Source organism: Podarcis muralis, chromosome 5 (genome assembly GCF_964188315.1).
Source record: "Podarcis muralis chromosome 5, rPodMur119.hap1.1, whole genome shotgun sequence".
NCBI classification, from domain to species: domain Eukaryota; kingdom Metazoa; phylum Chordata; class Lepidosauria; order Squamata; family Lacertidae; genus Podarcis; species Podarcis muralis.
The window spans coordinates 89127270-89152537 of NC_135659.1; the positions used below are offsets into that span (position 1 = coordinate 89127270).

Here is a 25268-nt window from a genome sequence, read left to right on the forward strand (position 1 = left end):
TGCCACTGGCTCTCTCACATCTGCAAGAGCCCAGTTCTGTTCAACTGGCTCCAGAACTCCTCCTGAGGTTTGCTAATTTCCCTTAACGATCAAGGGAATTATTTCTCTCTCTCCTCTCTGCAGGAGTTATCGACCTTTTGACTGACAGGTGTAGCATGCATTTGTTGTGTGTGTGCTGTTGGAGGTCACCTAAAAGGGGAAAAGTGTGGTAATTAGCAGCTTCTCTCTGGGGAAGAGGTCCTCTGTTTGGGATTTGTGCATTCGACAAGCTGAGCTTCCCTCGTGGCAGCACACCAGGCAGCTATGCCATGTTCGTGGGCTTCCAAAAGGCTGGCAGCACCATGTAACTCAGGGTGACCAGATCACTGTGAGTGGCTGGGTGGTTAGAGTGCGGCAAGATCCTTACTCACTGTTGGAACCAGTCACGTTTTCCGACACGTGGGTTGCATTCCTACTGTACACAGATATGCAAGGGTTCCTTTGGGGTCACTCCACCCAACAACCAAGAAACTTTCTGGACTGAGATCTTTGCCCACAACTAACAGAGGATTAAGGGATGAGGGTGGCGCTGTGGTCTAAACCACAGAGCCTAGGGCTTGCCGATTGGAAGGTCGGCGGTTCGAATCCCCGCAACGGGGTGAGCTCCTGTTGCTCGGTCCCTGTTCCTGCTAACCTAGCAGTTCGAAAGCATGTCAAAGTGCAAGTAGATAAATAGGTACCGCTCCGTCAGGAAGGTAAACGGTGTTTCTGTGCGCTGCTCTGGTTTGCCAGAAGTGGCTTTGTCCTGACCCGGAAGCTGTCTGCGGACAAACGCCGGCTCCCTTGGCCAGTAAAGTGAGATGAGCGCCACAATCCCAGAGTCGTCTGTGACTGGACTCAACGGTCAGGGGTCCCTTTACCTAACAGAGAGTTAGTTAGTTCCAAAGTCAATACAGTTGTGTTATTTAAGGCAATTGCATGCATAAAAGCACTGTGCTCCATGCAAATGTTCAGATTATATATACATATATAATTTTTTGTTACAGTCTGTCTATTGCTGTTGTTGTATTTCTAATGTTTGTAGGCCACTTTTCACCACAAATGGTCTCAAAGCAGTTTTCAGAACAGCCAGTGAACAATGCTTCAGTCAAATAACAAGGTGTTTAAAATAATAAAAACCATCAATAAAATCATAACGTAAGTCTAATGTCATGTCTTTAAAACGCCTGAGTTGGAAGGGACCCCAAAGGCCATCGACTCCAATCCCCCAGTGTAGGAATCTCAACTGAATCATCCAAGCTCACCCGATGAAAAGTGAGCACACATACTTGCATAGTTGCATCCCCCAGTTAAAACCTTCCAACCTCAGCCTTGGTCTTTTTAAAAGCAACAGCAACAGCTGCACCTTTTGCAGGCTATTTGTGATCCTTTCTTCCCGGGGAACGCACTGATCTCAAAGGACACAAGCTTACTAAGCTCAGGGACAATGAGAATATTTTCTCTTTCATTTTTCTGTCTCTGCTCCCCCCCCCCCTCTTTTCCTTCTTTTTTTATGTCTCAAAAAAAAAAAAAAAGGACTCAGAAGCAAGTCAGTACAACATGTTCCACAATGACTGCTAAGTGGTTCAGGGACAGTCCCTTGTTTACTGAGCCTGGAGAGTTCATTCTCTCAGAACAGGGGGGAAAAATTAACAACTTTAACAGCATATAGGTATACTGTCAAGGTGTGCTATCGTAAAAGTCATAATTCAGGCAACAAAACAAAGGAGTTTTCTATTATGCTACGGAGCATTCGGAATTCTATTTACCAAGCGTGTCTTGAACAGCTCAGGAACCTGGTGAAGTTAAATACATCTTTGCATTTAATGTGCAGGTTTTTTTAAAAAAAAATGTAAGGAGGGGTCAACAATAAGGCTGGACTGAATGACAAGGGCCATTTTTCTCGAAATTTGCTGTTTTGTTTCAGCAATACTTCAGGGAAGAGGTGAAATTATTCTGAGGGGAAGTGAATCAGAGAGGTTGCCATCTTTGCCTCTGGTGTGCTTTTTGAATTTGGGGAAATTCAAAATGGCTGCCCCCCCTTTTGCTGCTCATTGTGGGCCACTGTTACAGCGGACCGCAATTGATAATCTAAAGAGGAACACACAGTTTACACCTGCTTTTCCAAAGTGGCAGGATTGTTCCTCCAGCAGCACATTTTATTTGAGAGGTGCAGTGGCAGTTATGCCTCTGAATAAAGGGTCGTGATTGAAGTGGGCTTGTTAAAAAAACACAAAGTCACAGCATGCTGTTACATGCAGGGCTTGTGAGTTCTGGCACCTCTCAGGTGGGCGCCATTGCCATTATAAGAGAATAAGGGAGGCATTCGTGGTGAGTTCTGGCACCCCTTTTTCTAGAAAAATAGCACTGGTTACGTGGAACACTATATTAAAACATAAACTCCTAGGAAAATTATTTCTTAAGTTTGCATTTCTACCCCCTATTAAATATTTACCTAAGGCTGTCATCATACTACAGTTTGCTTGGCCACAGACAGATGGCGCTGCAAACCACAGCCTGAGGATAGCCTTCTGAGAGCCATTGGGCCATCGCAGCACCATCAGAAGGTAGCATCAGTGTGTAGCCCAAAATCATGGCAGACCAGAGCAGCTCCTCAACAACTGCCTTTCTCTACTCCTGCCACCACTGCCCAAATCACCGATGATGCCATTTCAACCTCAGTGGCGAAGTGGCAAAGAGGACAGGGGCAGTGGGAGAGCAGGACAGAGTTGGCCCCGCCTGTAATGACTGCTCCTCACCTAGGCTGCTTACCCCCATTTCTTTTCTCCTCACGGGTGAAGGTCTAAAGCAGGCTTCTTCAAACTCGGCCCTCCAGATGTTTTTGGGCCTACAACTCCCATGATCCCTAGCTAGCAGGACCAGTGGTCAGAGGTGATGGGAATTGTAGTCTCAAAACATCTGGAGGGCCGAGTTTGAGGAAGCCTAGTCAAAGGAAGTGGGCTGGGAGGCTCACCGTGTTTACTCAACTTTAATGGAGAATGCTAGCAAGGAGACCTGAGCTAATTTGGACCAGCGTCTTCCTCAACTACCTACCAGCCTGGTGCCTACACTTAAAACAAGATGCTCATGACATCTATGTTACTTAGAAAGGTTCCCAGGTAGGCTGCTTTCATTTGCACCTGCTGTGTGGTTTCATGGCACCTGCATCCAGCTGCCTGAGGCGGCTGCCTCATTCTGCTTGACAATAGGGCCAGCCCTGGTATAGAAAGTCAGACCATCGGTTCCTCTAGCTTGCTGTTGTCTTTTCTGACGGGGAGCAAAGTTTCAAAGCTTTCAAAGTTTCACAGTCCTGCCAAGGACAGGACCTGCCGTCTCCCACAGAGCTGTGAAGCTTCCCCAAACGCCCATATATACAGTGGTACCTCGGGTTAAGTATTTAATTCGTTGCGGAGGTCCGTACTTAACCTGAAACTGTTCTTAACCTGAAGCACCACTTGAGCTAATGGGGCCTCCTGCTGCTGCCGCGCCGCCAGCGCACAATTTCTGTTCTCATCCTGAAGCAAAGTTCTTAACCTGAAGCACTATTTCTGGGTTAGCTTCAGTCTGTAACCTGAAGCGTATGTAACCTGAAGTGTATGTAACCTGAGGTACCACTGTACTAGCCTTGATCCCATATTTACTCCAGGAAAGGGGTGTATCCCTGTGATGTAGTGACCACGGTTTAGAGACAATTAACTGGCCTTTTGCATGTGCCTTCTGCCATGGCCATTTGAGTAATTGTGGTTTTGGAATTAGCATGCACAGACATGTTTATAAATGTCAAATCCCAGCCTTGGGAACCTATGTGCCAAAGGGGATTTGCTGGCAGGATATGAGAAAGGGGGGAGGGTTTAATTCTTTGCATTTTCAAATGGGGGGAAGCAGCCCATTTTGCCTCTTTAGTGTTTCGTACGTGGTTTTTGAGGGTTCTGGAAAAGAAGGGGAAGAGATAAGGGAGATACACATCTTCTGTGGGGCATTTTGTCATATGCTTTGCACATATGTTGTGTATACCTTGTGTGTGCAGAAACAATCAGGTCTGGCTGGATTTCAAGATGAGAAATCCTGAGGCTTACTACAGGCTGCATGTAAACACACAGAGCCTAAATATTCATAAGCGCTTCGAGTACTGCTTTTATCTCTGTCATATTCTTAAATGGGCATTTAATCCCCCTCCTTGCCAGAGTCCCCCCTCCCCCCGCCCAGTCCTCTTTACATATCCTTTGTAATCTAATGTAAAGCTTCCGGGAGCACCTATGCAGACTGGGAGTGATGGTTTAATATGGGCCAAGGGAGGGGGGGATGTGAACAGCAGGTCGCGTGGCCCTTTGATTTGGAGATAAGCTCAGAGTGTATGTCACTGTTTGCTTTCGGAGATTGTGCAAAGCATGTTAATCTCTGCAACAAAGCTCTGGGAATTGAATTCTGAAAGATCCTTGGAGTGGAAGGGAAGGGGGTTTGCTGAAACAATATGAACTGAAACCCCAACTCCTTGGGATGTAAGTAAACATTACAAGAACAGACAGAGGGCTGCCACCAGAAAACACTGTCCTATGTTGAGGTCCTCATCCTTAGGCTCACACACACACACACACACACACACACACACACACACAACCTCATGTCTTGCACATGTAAAAGAAAAAAGAAGAGACGGTGACAGGGAAGGAACAAAGGGAGTGAAAAACTCTTGCATTGGAGGTTTTCAGACAACAATCTTGATCTCCACTCAGATGGTCTTTGGAAAGTTTGCAGGAGTCAAGATTATCTATCCCTGGCCTTGCACTTGGTTAATATTTTGTTCCTGATAACAGCGTGTGAAATGGTTTTACTCCAGTTTGGATTTATCCAGTGGGTGAGCAGGGCCCTGGTTGGGTTTTCATAATACGGCAGTGATTTTGACGATGGCACCAATGGTGAAGAAAAGGTGTTATTACAATATGCGTTGTTGGCTTTGATTCGTAGAGACAAAATTATGTTTATTATTAAGCGGTTTGCCAAGGCTTTCAGGTGGTCCATGGGTGGGAGAGACTGAGAATTGCTGCTCTAGTGGATCACAGTGTGACAAAGAGCACTGGAAAATATATTTGAGTCAGTGGTGCTGACAAAGATCTTAACTGAAATACACAGGGTCTGATAAATTGTATTTTTGTGCACCAGCAAGCTTTTTGTCTTCATTTCCTTGCTTTTGACAGAGGCAGCTTTTGATAAGGAACAGGGGTAGAAGTAATGTTGTCAAGACTCTATGCTTGTTCACACATTACACTGAATACAGGTAATAAGCTGTCTCCACACATGTGCAAGGGATGAGGGTGGTGCTGTGGGTTAAACCACAGAGCCTAGGACTTGTAGATCAGAAGGTCAGCGGTTCAAATCCCTGCAACCTTGCTCGGTCCTTGCTCCTGCCAACCTAGCAGTTCGAAAGCACGTCAAAGTGCAAGTAGATAAATAGGTACCGCTCCTGTGGGAAGGTAAACAGCGTTTCCATGCGCTGCTCTGGTTCTCCAGAAGCGGCTTAGTCATGCTGGCCACATGACCTGGAAGCTGTACACCAGCTCCCTCAGCCAATAAAGTGAGATGAGCACCGCAACCCCAGAGTCGGCCACGACTGGACCTAATGGTCAGGGGTCCCTTTACACATGTGCAAGCATTTGCGTGAAAGAGTATTACATGTAGATTTGTACAACTCATCTCTTGTGTACCCTTGTACACAGAGTATACACTCATCAAATGTTACTTGTGTATGAGTGTATATCCCAATTATTTGTGTACACAGCTTGCACACTTGTTGAAGGCGACGTGTGGACTCCCCTCATTGTTAGCCCCAATCAGGACACAGGATAAGCTAAGGACAGTTGTTGTAGCAAGAGGTCACTCCTGTGTGTATGGAATACTTTTTTTAAAAAAAAAGCCCTCACACATTTATGAATGGACACAAGTGAAATTAATGTAGGTGAAGAGAAACCCTGACTCCCACCTACCCCGTCACTAGTCACTGCTGGATGTTGCAGGGATAAACATGCCTGTATGTATGAGGTTCAGGTGTATACAGATGAATTCATATGTATATACAGGCACAGAATCAGAGAATTGGAAGGGACCACGAGTGTCATCTAGTCCAACCCCCTGCAATGAAGGAATCTTTCCCCCAATGTGGGGCTTGAACCCTTGACCCTGAGATTAGGAATATCGTGCTCTACCGAGTGAGCCATCTTATCTGAAGATGAATCAGCCACTCTCTGCTCTGGCTTGACTCTCATTTAAAGGTAAAGGTACCCCTGCCCGTAGGGGCCAGTCTTGACAGACTCTAGGGTTGTGCGCCCATCTCACTTAAGAGGCCGGGGGCCAGCGCTGTCCGGAGACACTTCCGGGTCACGTGGCCAGCGTGACATCGCTGCTCTGGCGAGCCAGAGCCGCACACGGAAACGCCGTTTACCTTCCCGCTAGAAAGCGGTCCCTATTTATCTACTTGCACCCGGGGGTGCTTTTGAACTGCTAGGTTGGCAGGCGCTGGGACCGAACGACGGGAGCGCACCCCGCCGCGGGGATTCGAACCGCCGACCTTTTGATCGGCAAGCCCTAGGCGCTGAGGCTTTTACCCACAGCGCCACCCGCGTCCCTGACTCTCATTTACTCTGGAGCAAATGCATCTAGAAATACACGTGCCTCCAATTCAGAATTCCTCCAAGTTCACTCCTGCGCAATTAGGGATCCCTATTCATTTTTTCCCTTTGTGTGTGCAGAACGACCGTCTTCCTCCACTGAAATGAAACAAGGCAGCCAGGTCAGACAGGGGCAAGAGTGGACTCACCCTAGCAAGAGAACCACAATAACCCCATTCAAATCCAAAAGGAATTTGGGGATTTGTCTAGAGCCGCAGTACATCGGAAGAAAAACTTCACTCTGTCCTGAACAGTGTAATAGTATATAGCTCTCTTAACTCCACGGCAGACTGACATAGCCACAAGGTCTTTGTCCCAGACCCCAATCTGCCAAGTGGGGTAATAACACTGGTGTGCCTTAGAGGGTTGATCAAAGGTCAAGCTGCGTGTAATGTTAAAGGCATGTGAGCGAGTGGCATGAAATATGTGGTCAGGGGTTAAATTGCTTTGAGATATTTTATAGGAAGCAATTCATAAATGGAAATAAATAGCACCCCTTCCTCGTGAGCTGTGCTTGCCCCCTACAGCTGATATTTAAAGAACACTCAGCATGCATATTAAATAATTGTGCAGTAAGTTAACAACTTATGCACATTTAACAGGTGTGATGTCAACCTTACTGGCTGGTGGAAAGCACACAATTTAAACACATGGAATAATAATAATAATAATAATAATAATAATAATAATAATAATAATAATTTATTTGTACCCCGCACATCTGGCTGGGTTGCTCCAGCCACTCTGGGTGGCTTCCAACAAAGATTAAAAATACACTAAAATATCACACATTAAAAACTTCCCTGAACAGGGCTGCCTTCAAATATCTTCTAAATGTCAGGTAGTTGTTTACCTCTTTGACATCTGATGGGAGGGCGTTTCACAGGGAGGGCGCCACTACCGAGAAGGCCCTCTGTCTGGTTCCCTGTAGCTTTGCTTCTCGCAATGAGGGAACCGCCAGAAGGCCCTCGGCGCTGGACCTCAGTGTCCGGGCAGAACGATGGGGGTGGAGATGCTCCTTCAGGTATACTGGGCTGAGGCCATTTAGGGCTTTAAAGGTCAGCACCAACACTTTGAATTGTGCTCAGAAACGTACTGGGAGCCAATGTAGGTCTTCCAAGACTGGTGTTATGTGGTCTCGACAGCCGCTCCCAGTCACCAGTCTAGCTGCCACATTCTGGATTAGTTGTAGTTTCCAGGTCACCGTCAAAGGTAGCCCCACGTAGAGCGCGTTGCGGTAGTCCAAGCGGGAGATAACCAGAGCATGCACCACTCTGGCGAGACAGTCTGCGGGCAGGTAGGGTCTCAGCCTGCATACCAGGTGGAGCTAGTAGAGCTGGAAGGTGGAGGGTTGTGCAGGGTTTTCCTGGCATGGAAAGAGCTTTTAAGCTGTCTGCCTTGCCGGCTGGACTCTGGGTCGCTCTCACGATATCTTGCAGGAGCATATTTAACATCTTGTGCAGTTTGGCCCTGAGTATATGGAAATTACTGAAATATGCTACATAAACTGTATCACAATATTGCTTTCTGTCCCTCTTTCTACTCCTTTCCTCCATCTAAACATTAACCCCGGATAATCTGAGGCATTGATAAAGTTACTTCTGTGATGCCACGAGGGATGGGCAGACTGTCAATTTTGGTTTCTCTCAGTTGAGCATGTTTCCAATCCTAAATTGAGTTCTCCACATGCCCCCTCAAATCTGCATGTTATTTTCACTAATATATGCCCTTTACCCAGTATCCAACACCCCTCCTTTAAATGTACATATTACTTGCCTGGAGAACTGCATTACAAAATTCAGGGACGTGCCGATTTCCAAGGATGGCTGAGTTTTGGTTCTTGTGCTGTTTTGGAAAGTATGAACTGGGTGAGGTTAGCCTTTCAATGCAAACTCAAGTGAATTCCACCCCATTCCTAAATGCCTCCCGATACCATTTCCCTTTATTTATTCACTTAATCAGTGGTAGTTCTGCTTTCGGTCAGGGGTACCTTTTACCTTTACCTAGTGCTGCTTGCAAATGTATTTTTGACAGGAAGCAAAAAAAAAGGCATGAGGGGGAGAGAGGAAAATATCAAAATATCGAATATCTTTTTTGCAAAGGAAACAGATGGGAGAAATATTTTTTTATCTTTTCATGAAATCCGTGCACATGTTCTCACTCTCGGCTTTCCCTTTTCTGGATTTTGTATATTTATTTATTTTATTTCTGTGTTGGCGACACCCACAGGCTTGCGATTCGAAAGCCAGCCAATCTATAAATGCCTGCCTGAGTGTGGGGGCGGTCAATTACTCTGCGAGAGATTTCCAAGGCAGATATTACCAAGCGTGCCTCTCGGAGAGGGAAGTCTCATTTGGCATGCAGGATCCGAGATGGTCGTAGCTGGGATCATCTGATCTCGCAGAGTCAATCCCGAGACAGCTCTTGTAAAAGGGAGGGGGGAGAGGCACCCGGCTTTGAGTGGCTGCTTCGTCGTGATGCCTTAAAGAGAGAGAGAGACACAGAGAGAGAGAGCGCACTATTATATGCAGTCCGCTTGCAGGCTGCCTGTCACAGCTCTGATCAGGGAACCACCTGCACTCAGAAGTCTCGCTGTTTTCTACCAACACTAAATGCTGTCAGGATGCATTGTTGCTGGTGCTAAGCAAAAGCGAAAAGGGAGTTCTTCTGGCTTTCGGAGAATCTTATTTCCAGCAGAAGTGCTTTCAGGATTCGGTTGCTTCTGAGAGCATCTCTGCGAGAGTTGTGGCATCCGCTGAGTGTTTCCACCGAGAACGAGCAAAGAAGAGTATGTGTTAGTGGGACAAACCTTAGAGAAAAGGGGCGTCTGCTAGCAAGAGAACTTTTCTCTCTCAGGAAGCAGAAGCTGGCCTTTGGGATGGAAGAGGGGAAAGTCTCCAAGGGCAGCCGATCTCATGCCTTTGATTACGTCTCATGATTTGACAGCCCACAAGCCAACTCTCTGGGTCTCGGGACAAAGTGGACTTTGGCAAAACAAAAACAACAAACAGACAATGGTGCAAAACGTGATCTTGGTTTTCTTCCGCAGGCGACTGAGCCAAAGACCTGCTGTTGAGGAACTAGAAAGAAGAAATATTTTGAAACGTAAGTAATTGATTCCTTTTCTATAAATGGTAAAATGTTGTTTCTGTTCTTAACACAGGGGGAAATAGTTGTTCCCCATTGAGACAGGGTGGGCAGACAATGGGATGTCCTCTTGCCTAGTTTGGATCCCTAGAAGGCTGCTGGACTGTTAACCAGTAGGATATTTGCTCTTCAAATGTAGATCTACTCATTTGGAATGTAGATGAGGATCACTGTTAAATAATGCATGGTTTGGGTGAACACAGCCATAAATAAGTAGTAGTAGAAGATAGGTATAATAATTCCAGAAGTGTCTTGGGCTCTTCATATTGCTTGCTCTCACAACAGCCCTGTGAAGTACACCACAGTTGTTCCCATTTTACTAGTGGGAAACTGAGGCTGAGAGATAAATCATTTGCCCAAGGCAAGCCACAGGATCTGTTGCAGACATTTGCAGCCATGTCTCCTGATTTCAAAAATAATTTGTAGTGTCCTGTTTGAAATTTGTTAGAAAAATTGAATTTCTCCTCCTCCGACTCTGTGTAATCATGTCCTGGATTTAGTGGGGTTTTTTATGGGTGTGTTTTAACAAAGAAAAACCAAGTATACCCCAAACTGCAACTCATCACTTCTAAAAGAAAAAGCAAGGGGCATTCATGCGGACGAATGAGTTTTCTGGCGAGCGAATTGGTTGCGGAACACCTTGACCTTTCTATGTCAGCGCAAACTATGAATTAAAACCACAAAAAGCAAATTAGTGTCTCATAATTGTGTATGTTCTGCAACATTGCAACTGAATTTCACCTGAAACAAAACCAGGGGCCAATTCAGGGAGCCCTGCATGGCAAAATCGGTCAGAAGGTTTTTAAAAAATTATCATTATTTTTAAGAATCTGTACGATGTTAGTGAAATTTCACTGATAATTTCACTGAAGAGTCTGCACACCTCAGCAGTTTTGGTTATCACTGTAGAAAATGTCCACTATAGGAAATAGGGTTGCAAATAAGCAGATTTAAGGCATGTAGAGATTCATGTGTCACCCTACCCCTAAGGTCAAGGCTGGCATCATTTCCTTATCTTCCTGAGCTCAAGAAACAATGAGAGAGGTTGCAAATAATTTACAGATTTAAGACAGAGAGGATTAGGCTGCACTCCTGCACAGATGTGCTTGGGAGCAAATCCTATTTGGTCAGTTGGACTTTTGAGTATATTTGCATAGGATCTGGCTACTCATGACTTGTCTGAAGCCTGCCACTGGTTTCATGCAGAGGCTGGTTGGAATCCTGCCTCTGCCACTTACTTTCATCCACATTCTCCCATCTGCAAAACAAAAAAAATTCCTTCCAGTAGCACCTTAAAGACCAACTAAGTTAGTTCTTGGTATGAGCTTTCGTGTGCATGCACACTTCTTCAGTGTATCTGAAGAAGTGTGCATGCACACGAAAGCTCATACCAAGAACTCCCATCTGCAAGATGAGGATCACAACAGTGGCCTAACTTGAAGGTTTGTTGAAAGAAGAACTGTGCATGGAATGCTTTGGACGCACCAAAGTGCTCCAAAGTGATGTTTATGGTCAAAATCTCTGGGTACATTCACTTAGGCATTAAGCCTGTCTCTGGTCTGTAAGATCCGCTGATCCGCAGATCCTCGCGCACAGCAATTCACTGTGTGCACACAACTTTGCGCATGGGCCTTCTCTCCTGCACATATGGTTGTACTAATGGCGCTAGTTGCTAGGAGAAAAGTGGAGAAGGCAGCCTAGATTCACACCCAAAATGAAAGGTAGACACCAGCAGAGTTGACTATGACAACTTATCCAGTGGGAAACGTGTGCAAAGGTCTGCTCTGGCAAGGAGACCATACGTAGATCCCCAGGGATTGAAGCAACATGCTCTCTCTAGTGCATTTCTCACTTTGTGTGTGTGTGCAGGTGTGCACACGCAGAGATTGCATTCTGCAAAGCAATTTGTGCATTGCAGTCTGCTTCTGCACATAGGCTGCCCTTACAGGGATCAGGGTGACTAGTTTTCACATTTCCTTCTTTCTCTTGATCTATTGAGATGAGCACAGGGTGAGAGGTGGAGGATGAGATTTGAACCAAAAGAAAGATAAGCAAAATGGACGAGGAACCTTAATGGGATGTCCTTTGCAGATAAAGCAAGCCCATCCTCCTGGACTTCCTCTGGATTTCCTCCTAAGGGAAAACTGGCAGCTAAATTGAATCTATTTTCCCTTTAAAAATCAAAGTTCCTGTTCCCATCAACCAGGAAGATGGGCCACCAGGCAGGTGGGCAAATCGGTGGCCTGGCTGACAACTGCAAATCAGGCGAGAGGGAAGCTGTTAAATGAGCAAGGTTCTGAGGAAGGTATCAGATAGTGGGGTCAGGAGATGCCTCTGGTCTGATTTGATCGGCAGTATCTGATTATATTCTCATATCAGGGGAGTGGCTGCAGCTCAGTAGTAGGACACCTGCTTTCCATGCAAAAGGTCCTAGCTTCAAACTCAGTCAAAAGGGGCAAGTGATGGGGAAAACAAAAGCCCAAGTCTTTGGAGACCTGCTGTCTGTTGAGCTGACAGTACTCAGCTAGATGGACAAATGCTTAAGGCTTGGTAGATGGTCACTTCTGATTCTCCTATTCCAAGTTAGCTGTGTCCCACACAAGTTGCAGTGGGGAGCTGTTGATTTTTGAGAGAGCAGGACCGGAGTGTTTTCTTGTGCAAACAAGCAATAACGGAGCTTTCACTGGCGAGCAGGGCTGGGCATGATGCTCCTTTGATGCACCAAATGCAAACCATAGAAGCCTTCAAGGCTCTTTCGAGCACTCACACTGGTAGTCTTCTTGCGAGAGCTGTGCAAGGTGTAGTTACCAGATGCTTCTCCATTAAACCCCACTCTCTGCCTTTATTTTGGACTGGTTCAGATATTTGCCATTTGTCACGTGGAGCAACCTGAACCTCTCCAGGGACACGGGACACTTTTGCTTACAGCTGCTGCGATATTTTCCATGAGTGCAGAGGGTACAAGATTGCCTGCAGCGCTCATGCAAATCTCCACTGGGAAGTGGTGGCTGTAACTGGAGAGACCAGGAAGGGCTTCGTTTCTGCCACTGGAGAAAGAAAAGAAAAAACCTGCCCCCAACAACCTTCACAGAAAGCCTCAAAATGTTCCAGGAGACTCCATCCTGCACAACCATGCAATAAAAATACCTGGGTGCGTTTTTTGAGGATTAGAGAGTTTACACGTGATTGTTGTGTGCAAGTGTTTTGCCTTGCAAGCTACTAATGAGCACATTTAGATTCTTCCCTCCCTCTAGGTTGCTTGAAAGACACTGGGACAATTTGCTCCTATTGTCATATGATATAAACCAGGTGTAGCCAAGCAGGAGAGGCCCTCAATAGGTTTTGAACTACAATTCCCATCATCCCTGACCATTGGTCACACTGGCTGGAGCTGATGGGAGTTGCAGTCTAAAACTTCTGAAGTCCACCATGTTTACTGCTCTTGACATAACAATCCTGCACTTAAAAAAGAAGTTTCCCCACTAGGTCCCATTTTTTGTTCATCAGTGGCAACAGACCTTTTTCTTACCTTTCTTCACATGAGTAGTTTAGGATTGTTTACATGGAGTCACTAGCACATATCCAGACTGACTTTTTTGCTGCTCACAGCGATTCCTAAGTCTTACTACACTACCAAGCTGGGATAGTACAATTGGTAGAGCTTGAAGCTCCGGACTAATGTACTAAAGCTCTGGACTGGTATTTTGAATGGTGAACTCACTTTTCACACGGACACAGAAAGACTTTTTTGTTGTTCTGTTCAGGTCCCAGCGCAGAGTTGTTGTGTGAATGTTTCAGAATAATACCAGTAGTGTACTTAGTGAGAGACGTCGTAGCTATTATCCCTTTCATTGAGCCTAACCTAGGATACAAAAGATTCTTCTTTTGGAGGGTATGGGGGGATTATCTACTATTTGCTGTGACTTCTTTCAATGGAGAAAACGTTCCCATTTATCATTGACGATCCATGCAGTCGTGCATATTTCACTTCATGGGACGTAGAAACAGAATAAAATGCCAAAACACAAGCTCTAAACTCGAAAAACAATGAAACAATTTCATCAGATATAAAATTGACCTTCCACAATTGACTGGGAAATTCTTCTCAAGCAAAAATGTCTTCAGCGGGCACCTAAACATTATAACGCTAGGTGCCTGTCTGATTTGGGCTTGTCATTGATTCCAGAGAGCTGGAAACCCCATTTCTAGTACAGGCTAAGAAATAAGAATAGGGACATGCAAAGCTGCCTTATGTTTGCCATCTCACCCAGGATTATCTCCCCTGACTACAGCAGCTGTCTGTGACCGGGTCTTTCCCATCTCTTCCTACTGGAATGGACCTGGGATCTTCTGCCTGCAAACTTTGTGCCCTACCACTGAAGTCAAGTCCTCCCCAATTCCCTCTTTGAGGTCCCCACATAGCCCATCTCAGCACCACCAGAAGAATCAGCCCTCCATTGGCTTGATGGATGATTGCTGTTGTGGCCAGTCAGCAGAGGATAGGCCACAACTGTCGGAATGACGTCTGCAGTGATAGTTTCTTCTAACCCAAACATAGGTCCAAACATTCACAAAGAGTTCTCCGGTTCCTTTCTGCGAGTGACGTTCCTATTCAAGTGGTTTCTTCTTCCATCTGAATGTAACATGACTCGATCCAGGCGTACCCTGGCGATTGTTTCGGTGTCACGGCTAATTTAGAAACCTTGTCAAGGGAAAGGGTGTAAATTACACTCTTGTGTTTGGCACTGTATGGCTGGAGGAGTTTGTCTCATTAAGACGGACGGGCCTCAAGCCAGACACTTAATAATTAATGGATCAAAGGGCAGTCAAAGCCGACTGCCAGGCTGCTGTTACAGAGCCCATTCGCTTCCACTCCATTGTAGTCTAACATTACGATAATATAAATACCTGTCCTAAGGCTCCATCCAGTAACATTCCTCTTCCTAGCAAAGACCAACTGGCAAACAACTGCTTGGTGTTGGGAAAGAACAGATGCACTTTGAGGGAGTTTACATTCAATTAGCCGGTCCAGACTAAATATGGATTCACAGCAGTGCTATTTTTCTAGAAAAAGAGGTGCCGGAACTCACCACGAATGCCTTCCTTGTTCTCTTAGAATGGCAGTGGAGCACACCTGAGAGTTCCGGAACTGAGCTCAGGTGATTTCTAGCTGGGGAAAAAGCCCTGATTCATAGAATCATAGAGTTGGAAGTGACCGTCAGAGTCATCAAATCCAACCCCCCGCAATGCAGGAATCTCTTTGCCCAACGGGGGGCTTGAACCCTCGACCCTGAGATTAAGAATCTCATGCTCTGCTGGCATTTCTGCTTCTCTGTGGCTGGATCCATTGCCACTCAACCAATGTCTGAGACGAAAATCTGCATGTTCCCACACCGTTGCCACCCTTCCTTGGGTGGCAATGGGGTGGGAATCTGCTTGATGTGGTCAAGACACTTGATTTTATCAATGCCACCAAAGCCGTATGCAACTTTGTACCCCGTGGAGACCCTGGTAAAGTGGACGTGAAAGACAGGGCCAACCCCTCATCTGAAGCACTATGTCACTTTGCATCCTTTCCGGTGCTTAACTTGAGCCAGGGGTGCCTCCCAGGGCTTTTTTTCACTTGCTTGGACATTGAAAAGGAGCATGCCTTTGAGCATGTGCAGAGTGTGTTTCCCTCGGGGCAGCCAGTCACCCTCTGTGCACACAGGATTAGCAGGCAGGGGTGTGATTTCCTAACCCTTTCCTTCCCTATCACTTCCCACATCCAAAATGGAGCACAGATTCTTTCTCTTGGAAAGCTTTTTGTGCATTTTCTGATTTATATATATATTTGACAGGTAACAACAGATCTGGCTAAATTAATTGTATTTGGAACGGGTGTGCTAACGATGCCCTAAAGGTATCTTGCAATCATTTTGTAACATTGCCCACCTCCCCTCCTGCCCGTATTGTGTTACACACAAACCTACCACTGCAGCCACCTAAGCAGAAATCAACAACCCTGCTTGAGATTCTCACAATTCCGTCTTTAAGATCTAACCTAAGCTGCTTTTTCTTGTGACTGCAAAGATTTCTGACTCTCTGGTTACAACGTGTGTGCTTGCAGCTACTATCCTTCCATAAATAGCTCCATGTGGCTGCTTCTTTTCAAAGTGTTCAGTCAATGGCATAAATAGAGAACTGGAGTCTAAAAATACCTTCCTCGCGCTGTGCCCCCCCCCCCCAGCAAGCAGCATCTTCAATGCTTATTGAAGGATGCAAAATCATTCCTCTGATTTAATGCAGAGAATGCCCCCTTATCCAGCAGGTTGAGGTTATCATGTGCAAATCAGGATTCCCCACAATTCAGTAATCTCCCTTTACCTTCTTCTTTTCTCCCCTTTTCTGGGGAAAAAACGAGACCTTTCCCGTAGGTTCCCTGTTCCTTACAGGTCACGGGCGCACGTCTTAATTTAGCAACAGACAGCCCTTGAAATAGAATCGGAGGATAGAGAGAGAGAGAGAGAGATCCATTAAGTCATATCCCAAGGCTGAGGATATATTCCACACAATGCTACAGCAGCCGTTCCTATTTTTAGCACCAGCGTGTAGGAGTTATCGCAGCTTGAATACTAATCGTTTACGGTGTGCACGAGCGAAACAGGCGGAGGGGTAGAAGAGAGCATCACTCTGGGAAAATAAAATAATAATTTAAGGAAAGAGATCAGACCAGCCAGCCAGCCAGCCGGCTGCCCCTCCCTCCGCATGGAATATTAAAGGATCTATAATAAGATTGGCACAAGCAGAATATTAGAAGGCAAAGGAATGCGTGGGAGTTGATTGCTGGCTATTGTTATAAATTAATCAACAAAATTACGGGAGCCTGGCAGAGTTTAGAGTACAAGGAACGTGTGTTCCCTGAAGCAGGGCTGCTATACAATGTTCCAGCTCGTAAGGGCAGCACGGATGACTCAGACAGAGATGTGGCATTGCAAAGCGATCATTTAGACTTCTAAAAAGTCCATCGATTTCCCCCTCCGAAAACACTCCTCGTTGTGCTAACCGGGGGATGGGATTGGCTGCTTCGTGTTTGCCGAAGCCCGCTTTCAGTGGCTGCCAGGGGAAGGGCTTGGCACTGGCATCTGTGTAACCCTGCCGCGAAGGAGTGTGATGCTTTTGGCAGGGCATCAGGCAAGGTGGACTGTGTGGTGAGCTGAGAGACAGAGAGGGGCAAAGAGAGGGACGGAGGAAGAGCAGCAGCAGCGCAGCTGGTCTTGATGAGGAAAGTCATCTCTCTCTTCATCTTTCCTGCAGAAAGGAATGACCAAACGGAACAGGAAGAAAGGAGAGAGATCAAGCAGAGGCTGACGAGAAAGGTAAGGTGTGTCCCCCCTCCTTCCCTCGAATATTCCCTGTCTTGGTCCTATGTTTCGCACATGGTTGGTGACATGGTCCTACTGTAGCCAAGCGTGAGAATAACAAATGGCAGCAGGGACCCAGGCTTTTGTCTGAGCAACTGAAGCCTGCATAAGGGTGAGGGCACACCTGCAAATAGAGTCCTAACCCCCAGGTAGCTTCTGATGGAATCGTAATCGCAGGACAGGTTGGTCATGACTAACCCTCATCTCAGGGCTTGTCCGCACTTGCACCTGTCCCATGCCTAGAAAGCATAAGTCTGAGAGGTTCTCCCGGGGGGGGGGGGAAACATCAATAAGAACTCTGGAACTGTCATTTGCGCCAATTGAGCGCTAAAGAGCGGTTTTCGCCAGGGGGAATCGACAGGGCAAGAGGAAGAGTGGATAAGCCCTCAGTTGGGTTGGGTCATCTCTAACTTTGGCTGGATGATGCCCCGTGACTTGTATGTACTTTTAAACAGGTTAGGCAGGCGTCAGAAGGAATGATGCCTTGGTTGGCTGGTCTACAGGTGGGCCATAGCTTCAGTGTTCCACAGGTTCTTGAAACCACATGAACCCCATTTGTGGGGTGATAACAAAGCATTGTCTTGCAGCTGGGGATCTACCACAGACCTCAGGTGAGCTGCAGGCAAGGATTTGCTCTTGCACGTGGTTGCAATCCAACAGGTGCTGGCCCTTGCAGTGCCCCCTCCTCTGTCATAATGGAGAGTCACATGGGAGGAGCCCTTGGCAAATCATGTGTATGATAAGCAAAGTCATCAAGTTGAAGAAAGCAAATTCTGCACCCAGCAAATTGGTGACCATTTGCTTTCACACTTCACTTTTTGCTACCAAAGCAGTTTTGTTTACATACATATGCAGACACAGACACACACCTTGTGGCGAGAAACCCACATAAACTGGCTCCCTTCATGGTAGCAGGTGTACGTTCCTGTATGATGTCCCTCAGTGCAAAGCTTTTTGTGCTTATATGTTGCTGACCTCTCCGTGTACAAGGGTAGCTAGCTGCATTTATACCCTGCTTTTCCGCTCTAAAAATGGACTTGCACCAAGAAGCCAGCATGCCAAAAGGACAACAATCCATTATTAGAACACAATTGCCAGACTAAAAGCAGCATCAAGATGACAAACAGCCCAAAGTAACAATCAATAAATTAAAGAACAGAGAGAAATGTTTACAGGGAAATGTCTTTGGTTGCCAGCAGAACAAGACAAGAGAGGAAGATAGCTAAACTTCTTTACAAAGCGCTAAATCCTTGTGCTGGGAGTGCAGACAAACCACTGTGGAGCTCAGGAAAGAGTCTGCAAAATTTAGCTTGTGCTTTATAAACATATGTATTGCTAGTTCAGCTTTATGTCGAGTTGTAGGTGTCTGGTAACGGGATATTTAAAACCCCTTTGTGCCAGCAACCAGAATTACCAGCATATGGATAATTCCCAGAAAGAGTTTTGTTCATTCATTCCCTGAGGGAGTACATGTACAAATCCTTTGCAGATAGCTCTAAATATAGCCTGGTATTAAAAATGAATGATACGAGGTCCTAGAAACCTTTCTCAGAAAGTAATGCCAAGATTCATTCATAAGACATGTGGACCAAAAATGAAAGTCAATGCTGGTTTACTCTGGAGCCTGTAAATGAGACTGTGTAACAACACACTGTGTACACATGACTTCTCCCAAAGAATCCTGGGAGCTGGGAGCCAGATTCAATTAATCGGTTTCACTAGCAGAAGCCCAAACAGGGACTTCTGCTAACGCAGTAGGGCTCTTCCCCCATTCCAACCCCCTCCCATGGCTTTGAGGTGTCAGGAGAACCCCTCTGACCAACCTTGTATAGGGGGAGGAGAAGGGAGACCTCTTCATTGGGCAAGGTGAAAGGTTTGTGCTGACAGAGTGTTTGTGTTAGCGTGATGCTGAATTCCTCCTTGTAGTTTGTTAAGGGTGCTGGGAATTGTAGCTCTGTGAGCAAGTAAGCTACAATTCCCGGGATTATTTGCTAGGAGCCATGTGCTTTAAATGTATGGTGTGCATGTAGCCTGAAAATTCAAACCTCCCGCTTGTGGGATTGCATTTGAACAATAGTGCACAAGGAGAGAGCTGCTGGGTCAGACAGTGGCTAACCAGAAGCCTATGAGAGTCCCTTGCCTTGCTGCAGGCCACGCCCCTCCCAACTGATGCATACTTGGTGATAGGATGAAGGGGACCTACATTCAATGAGCTCCTCCATGTCAGCAGGAACCCTGGCCAATCAGGGATCCTGGTGGAATCCTACTCATGTACACCTGCATACAAGTAGATCTCTTTCATTCTACTCATTGAAGTTGCAGGCTGGCGAAAGGGTTTCCTTGATATAATGTGTGAACAGGGAAATTTCCCAAGCAGTAAATAAATCTAGCACTGCAGCAGAGAGATATTGCACTGTTGCAACAATGCAAATCTAGAGTAGCAATGACAGTTGAGTATTTGCACCTGTGTAAATGACATGTGGGACGCAGGTGGCGCTGTGGGTTAAAGCCTCAGCACCTAGGACTTGCCGATCGAAAGGTCGGCGGTTCGAATCCCTGCGGCGGGGTGCGCTCCTGTCGTTCGGTCCCAGCGCCTGCCAACCTAGCAGTTCGAAAGCACCTTCAGGTGCAAGTAGATAAATAGGGACCGCTTTCTAGCGGGAAGGTAAACGGTGTTCCGTGTGCAGCTCTGGCTTGCCAGAGCAGCGATGTCACGCTGGCCACGTGACCCGGAAGTGTCTGCGGACAGCACTGGCTCCCGGCCTATAGAGTGAGATGAGCGCACAACCCTAGAGTCTGGCAAGACTGGCCCGTATGGGCAGGGGTACCTTTACCTTTACCTTTAAATGACCTGAGGTTCCCGATCTCTGTTTTGTGAAGATTGACTTCCTGGATTTCAAATACAAACACCAAGTTTCCCTTGTGTTCCTAAATGCATATTATGAGAATGAGCAAGAAATTGATGAAAAATCGGTCTTATTAGCATGTCATATTTATATGGTGACTTTTCCCTCCCTTTCAAAGCTTAATCAAAGACCGACAGTTGACGAATTAAGAGACAGAAAAATCCTAATTCGATTCAGTGATTATGTGGAAGTGGCAAAAGCACAGGATTATGACAGACGAGCAGACAAGCCATGGACAAGGCTCTCAGCAGCTGATAAGGTACAACCCCATTTGCAATTGTTGTGATGTGCATCTATTTGCATCTGTGTTTGTTTGTTTGTTTGATATACCACTGATACAGCATGACTCTCTACATTAGATGAGTCATATAACAGCATATAAGTATTGCATCCAGATTTAAGACATAACTTAAGGACAGACTGCACATTGCACTAATTTCCAGCGGTTAATTTCCACGTTAGTTTCTTGCATCAAAAACAAGAAACTGTCTTGTGGTTCCTTAACAACTATAAACAAGTTTATAATCAATGCGCTGATCTTTAAGGTGCCACAAACCTCTTTTAATTATGTGACCCTGTTTGCTGTTTTTAAACTAACATTTGAAAACATTGCAAATTAACATGTCTAGCGATATGTGCAGCCCTAAAGGATCACATTGAGGATAAAGGGCACAGCACCCATTTGTGCATATAATTCTTCATCCAGGTAGGAATATAGTCTACTATGGTCCCTGGCAGGATTGGGACATCTACTGTAAAGATTAGCTTACAATCTTCCATGCCAGTATATAAGAGTTTAGGATGCTCCATAACCTCCTATCGTGGTATAAGTCAGTCCAACATAGAGCCAGCATAGCAGGGTGACTCAGTCATGTCAGTGTAGAAATTCAAGGGCATTTATTTATTTATTGCAGGGGCATTATTTATTTGCTGTTGTTCTTTCTTGAACTGGTGAAATCCAAATTAAGGTACTAGAATGTACTTCACCACAATTTTTTCTAGTTGCGCACCCCTATTATGTTTTAAGATTCGTTTCAATGACATTGCAAAGCCCTTTGAGTTTTTAGAAGTGTCATACAAATCTTTGAAATCAAGGGATTCGTTTCCATCCACACATACAACAAAGTGAATCAGTAGCAAAGCAGGTAACATGCCTAGTGAATTGCTTGAGAATGTAATTGCACATACAATGAGGCACATGAAGGACCATCTGTTTATTATTATTATTATTTTAGTTTTGCACAGCAAGCTGGCACAATTAATGTTATTTTTTTACACAGCGAAACTGTTTTCTCCCTACATGCAGATGTCATGAATTATTTCTGTTTTGCATTTTTAACAAGGCTTGTTAATAGGTAGCTTAGGGACCTTAAGTTGCATCTGTTTAAAGCAGAAGGGAAGAATCATTGTCCTGATCGGGGGTAGGGATTACCAACTAGGTCACCACTGTGTGCTCGCATGTGGCTCTTTCAGAATGGAAGGCTGCAACATCTGGTTGAAATCCAGCATGCAGTCACTGGTGAATTTTGTTAAGAGTTGAGTGATATGGAAGAGGCTTCCTCACCTAGGGCAAGGTTTCTATAGGAAGGAACTAGTTCACTGAAGCTCAGCGGTAGAGCATCTGCCTTCCACACAAAGGGCAAGGGCGAAATCAGGCTTTATTTCACCAGGGTCAAAACCCCGTTTCGCAAAAAACAAAAAACCACCCACATTTGTGTACACCCACCTACACAGGCTGGGAGCTTCAATGGCGCTCCTCTGGAGGCTTCACCCGGGGTGGGGGGGAACCAGCTACCTCCCCCCCCCCCGCTAGCTAGGGCTCTAACAAAGGCCCAAGGTTCAATCCCTGGGGTTGTCAAATAAAACTAGGAAATGTTCTTGATTGAAATCCTGGAAATCTGCTGCCAGATCCCCTGATCTGATTCAGAATTAGGCAGCTTTCTATGTTTCTGTGTTCCCAGATTAATAAGCATCACTTGGTAGAAATTTATCAATCAAATACATGTACACACACACACACACAGCTATGAATTTGACCAGGCCCTCACAATTTGAGGTAAACACATGGCAAAGCAGTCGGATGACCATTTCACTGGGAGCTCAAAAGCTAGTGGATTGTTCTGTGCAAGAGTTAAACCAGATTTCCTTTTGTCCTTCCAACTGTTATGATTTTATATTGAGGAGCAGATTGTAGTCTCTGTTGGATTCTTGATTTGATTAATTAACTTGGTTTTCCTTTGAACTTTCTAGGCAGCCATTCGAAAAGAGCTAAACGAGTACAAAAGTAACGAAATGGAGGTGCATGCATCAAGCAAGCATTTGACAAGGTGGGTTACTTATTGCAAACAGCTGATCAGTACTTTAATCGATTTGCCATTCAAGTTCTGTGGTTACAGCTCCAGTAGCCAGATTGAGGTGGAGGGTAGGGAGTGGAACGGACACATGCATACAGCACTTTTAAAAAAAAAAAATTGCTTCCTCGTCAAATTGGGACTATATGCACATGGAAGCTGCCTTGTAGCAAACTTTGCGGATCAGGGCACTCAGATTCTTTGGCTTAGGGGCACAGAATTGAAACAGCAGCAAAAAATAAATAAAAATGATAACCTATTCTAGAATATTAACTAAAAACCTCTGCCAACAAGAAATAATGTTAGGTGGCAAAGACCTTTCAACCAAGTTCAGACTTCAGGTATAACTTAATTAGCCTCCCCTTCAAAAAAGAAAGCAAACAGAAAACCTATGATAATTTAAACTCCCCCTTCTTCTCAAAAATGAGTAAGTAAAGATCAGGGCAATACTCCCATCCGTAGACGCATGTATCTCCCTATCCACAATTCACAATTCACAAGTGACATCTGTCACTCCCATCCATCCTGAAATCCAAAAAAACATATTGATCTCTACAGTATCTTCCCTAACAGGTTGCCTTCCTTCCTTTCAAAAGTGGTCAGATGATACAAAATTGGTACTGTGCATAAAGCTAGCAAAAAAACAAACAAAAAACTTGTCCAATTTCCAGCTCCAAGTCATCTTCCATTTAGGGTATGGGTTGGTTTGAAAAGCTTTTAGAGCACATAAATCTCAATCCTCCTAATTTGGGTGAACACTAGCCAGCATTTCCAAAGTAGTAACTTGTTATAATTTACATGAAAGTACTGATTCAGCCACTTATATCCTGTGAATCTGGATCCTATTCCCTTGCTTGGCCAACTTTTTGATCTAGTATGGAATTCTGGTCAAGTACCTAAGTGTGATAACTGTAGCAATGAAAACTGCAAAGACTTCCAGCATTATGTGCAATTCTTATAATTCTTCCAGCATTATGTGCATAAATGGATGTTTTAATATTGCAACCCATGTTTGCAATATTGCCTGTTTGGCCAGTTTGCTCAAAATAAACCAATCAAAAGAATTTTGAGGACAGCACGATCCTGAATACAGTGGTACCTCGCAAGACGAATGCCTCGCAAGACAAAAAATTCGCTAGACGAAAGGGTTTTTTGTTTTTTGAGCTGCTTCGCAAGACGATTTTCCCTATGGGCTTGCTTCGCAAGACGGAAACGTCTTGCAAGTTTGTTTCCTTTTTCTTAACACCGTTAATACAGTTGCGACTTGACTTCGAGGAGCAACTCATAGAACGCGGTGTGGTAGCCTTTTTTGAGGTTTTTAAAGACTTTGGTGATTTTTGAAGCTTTTCCAAAACTTTCCCGACACCGTGCTTCGCAAGACAAAAAAAAATCGCAAGACGACAAAACTCGCGGAACGAATTAATTTCGTCTTGCGAGGCACCACTGTATTTCATATTAGCCACATTTTATTGATTCTAATATTGTTGAATCGTTTTGGGGGAAAACTATTTTTAGAGTTGCTACCAAAATTCTGCCTCCAGTGAAATTCAAAGTGACTTTGGAGGTTCCTCCAAGATACTGAGAGAAGCAAATAACTAGTGAAATGTCTCAGGCTGCGGGTGCCATCTTTTGACAAGCTAAAGGTGTGTGTCCTACAATGAAATTCAAAGTGAATTTGGGGGTTTCTCCTCTTAAGCAAACTTAAGAGGCCAAAAATGGTCAATGATTTCAAGGGAAACCAAAATGTCTGTCAATTCACAACCCTAAATGATGGCATATTGACAAATTACTCTTTATTATGATATAATTTTGAAGAACTGCCATTGCCACTAATGTCTCCTCTGCCTTCTTTTCGACCTGCAGATTCCACAGGCCATAGAGGTTTTCTTCTGAGAAGAATTTGTCTACTTTTTTGATACCACTACTGAACATGCATCAGGGAAAGGATGAAGGTCTTTCCTTGAGGTTCAGTCTATGACAAGCTGATGTTTCGCGTTCAAGAAGGGACTCTGCAGAGTCGGTCTCTGCAGCACACACGTAAAAGGGAGCAGCTAGCAGAGGATGGACTTCGCCTCGGAGCTACAACAACACCTGCTGGGTGGGAGGATTAGCTGGAAATGACTGAAGTCGAGCTCATCAAAAAGGAACCCATTGCTCTCCTTTGTTACTTGTTATTAAACTGTATTGCAGCATATCTTGGGAAAGGAGATGTTGTGCATGTACAGGCTTTTTTACCATTCCAAGGCCTCTGACATAAAGGACATGGTGCACACCGTCATTCAGTATTATCATGGTGACAAGACATCTGGAACTTAATCACAATTAGTTTGTATAAAACACTTAATTTCATGTTATACAAATTGATTTACTACATTATGGTTTCTTTCCTTTTTTTATATATGTCTAACAAAACACAGCTGCGGCGTTTTTTTTGGGGGGGGCTCCTGTTATTCTTATTTTCTTTAATTAAATGATTACTTACTGCAGAAAACAGATCCAGTTTTCCATGTTTGGTGGTATTTAGCAGGGGAGAGGGGGACTTAGAAGAAAAGATCTTATCTCAGTTTCTTCCCATCTTTCACAGATTCTATGATTACTGCTGGGATAGCTCAGTCAGTAAAGCATGAGACTCTTAATTCGGGGTCGTGGGTTTGAGCCCCGCTTTGGGGCAATAGATTCCTGCATTGCAGCAGGTTAGATGATCCCCGTGGTCCCTTCCAACTCTACAATTCTAAGTAGATTTCTCTAAAATGAAGACTTCCTGGAAGAGGATCTCAGGCT

At 45.0% G+C, this 25268-nt stretch overlaps 1 protein-coding gene across 4 annotated transcripts in view; it reads left to right on the top strand.

The window, feature by feature from the left end:
* The window catches only part of PHACTR3 (phosphatase and actin regulator 3), a 214040-nt gene extending 189060 nt beyond the window's left edge, over window positions 1-24980 (top strand). For all 4 annotated transcript variants that reach the window (XM_028735353.2, XM_028735355.2, XM_028735354.2 and 1 more), the window contains 5 exons: window positions 9730-9785; window positions 17124-17185; window positions 20255-20395; window positions 22387-22463; window positions 24351-24980. In XM_028735353.2, coding sequence (XP_028591186.2) covers window positions 9730-9785; window positions 17124-17185; window positions 20255-20395; window positions 22387-22463; window positions 24351-24366 — 352 coding nt within the window. In that variant the 3' untranslated portion in view covers window positions 24367-24980. The remainder of the gene's footprint in view (window positions 1-9729; window positions 9786-17123; window positions 17186-20254; window positions 20396-22386; window positions 22464-24350) is intronic.
* The last annotated feature ends 288 nt before the right edge of the window (window positions 24981-25268 follow it).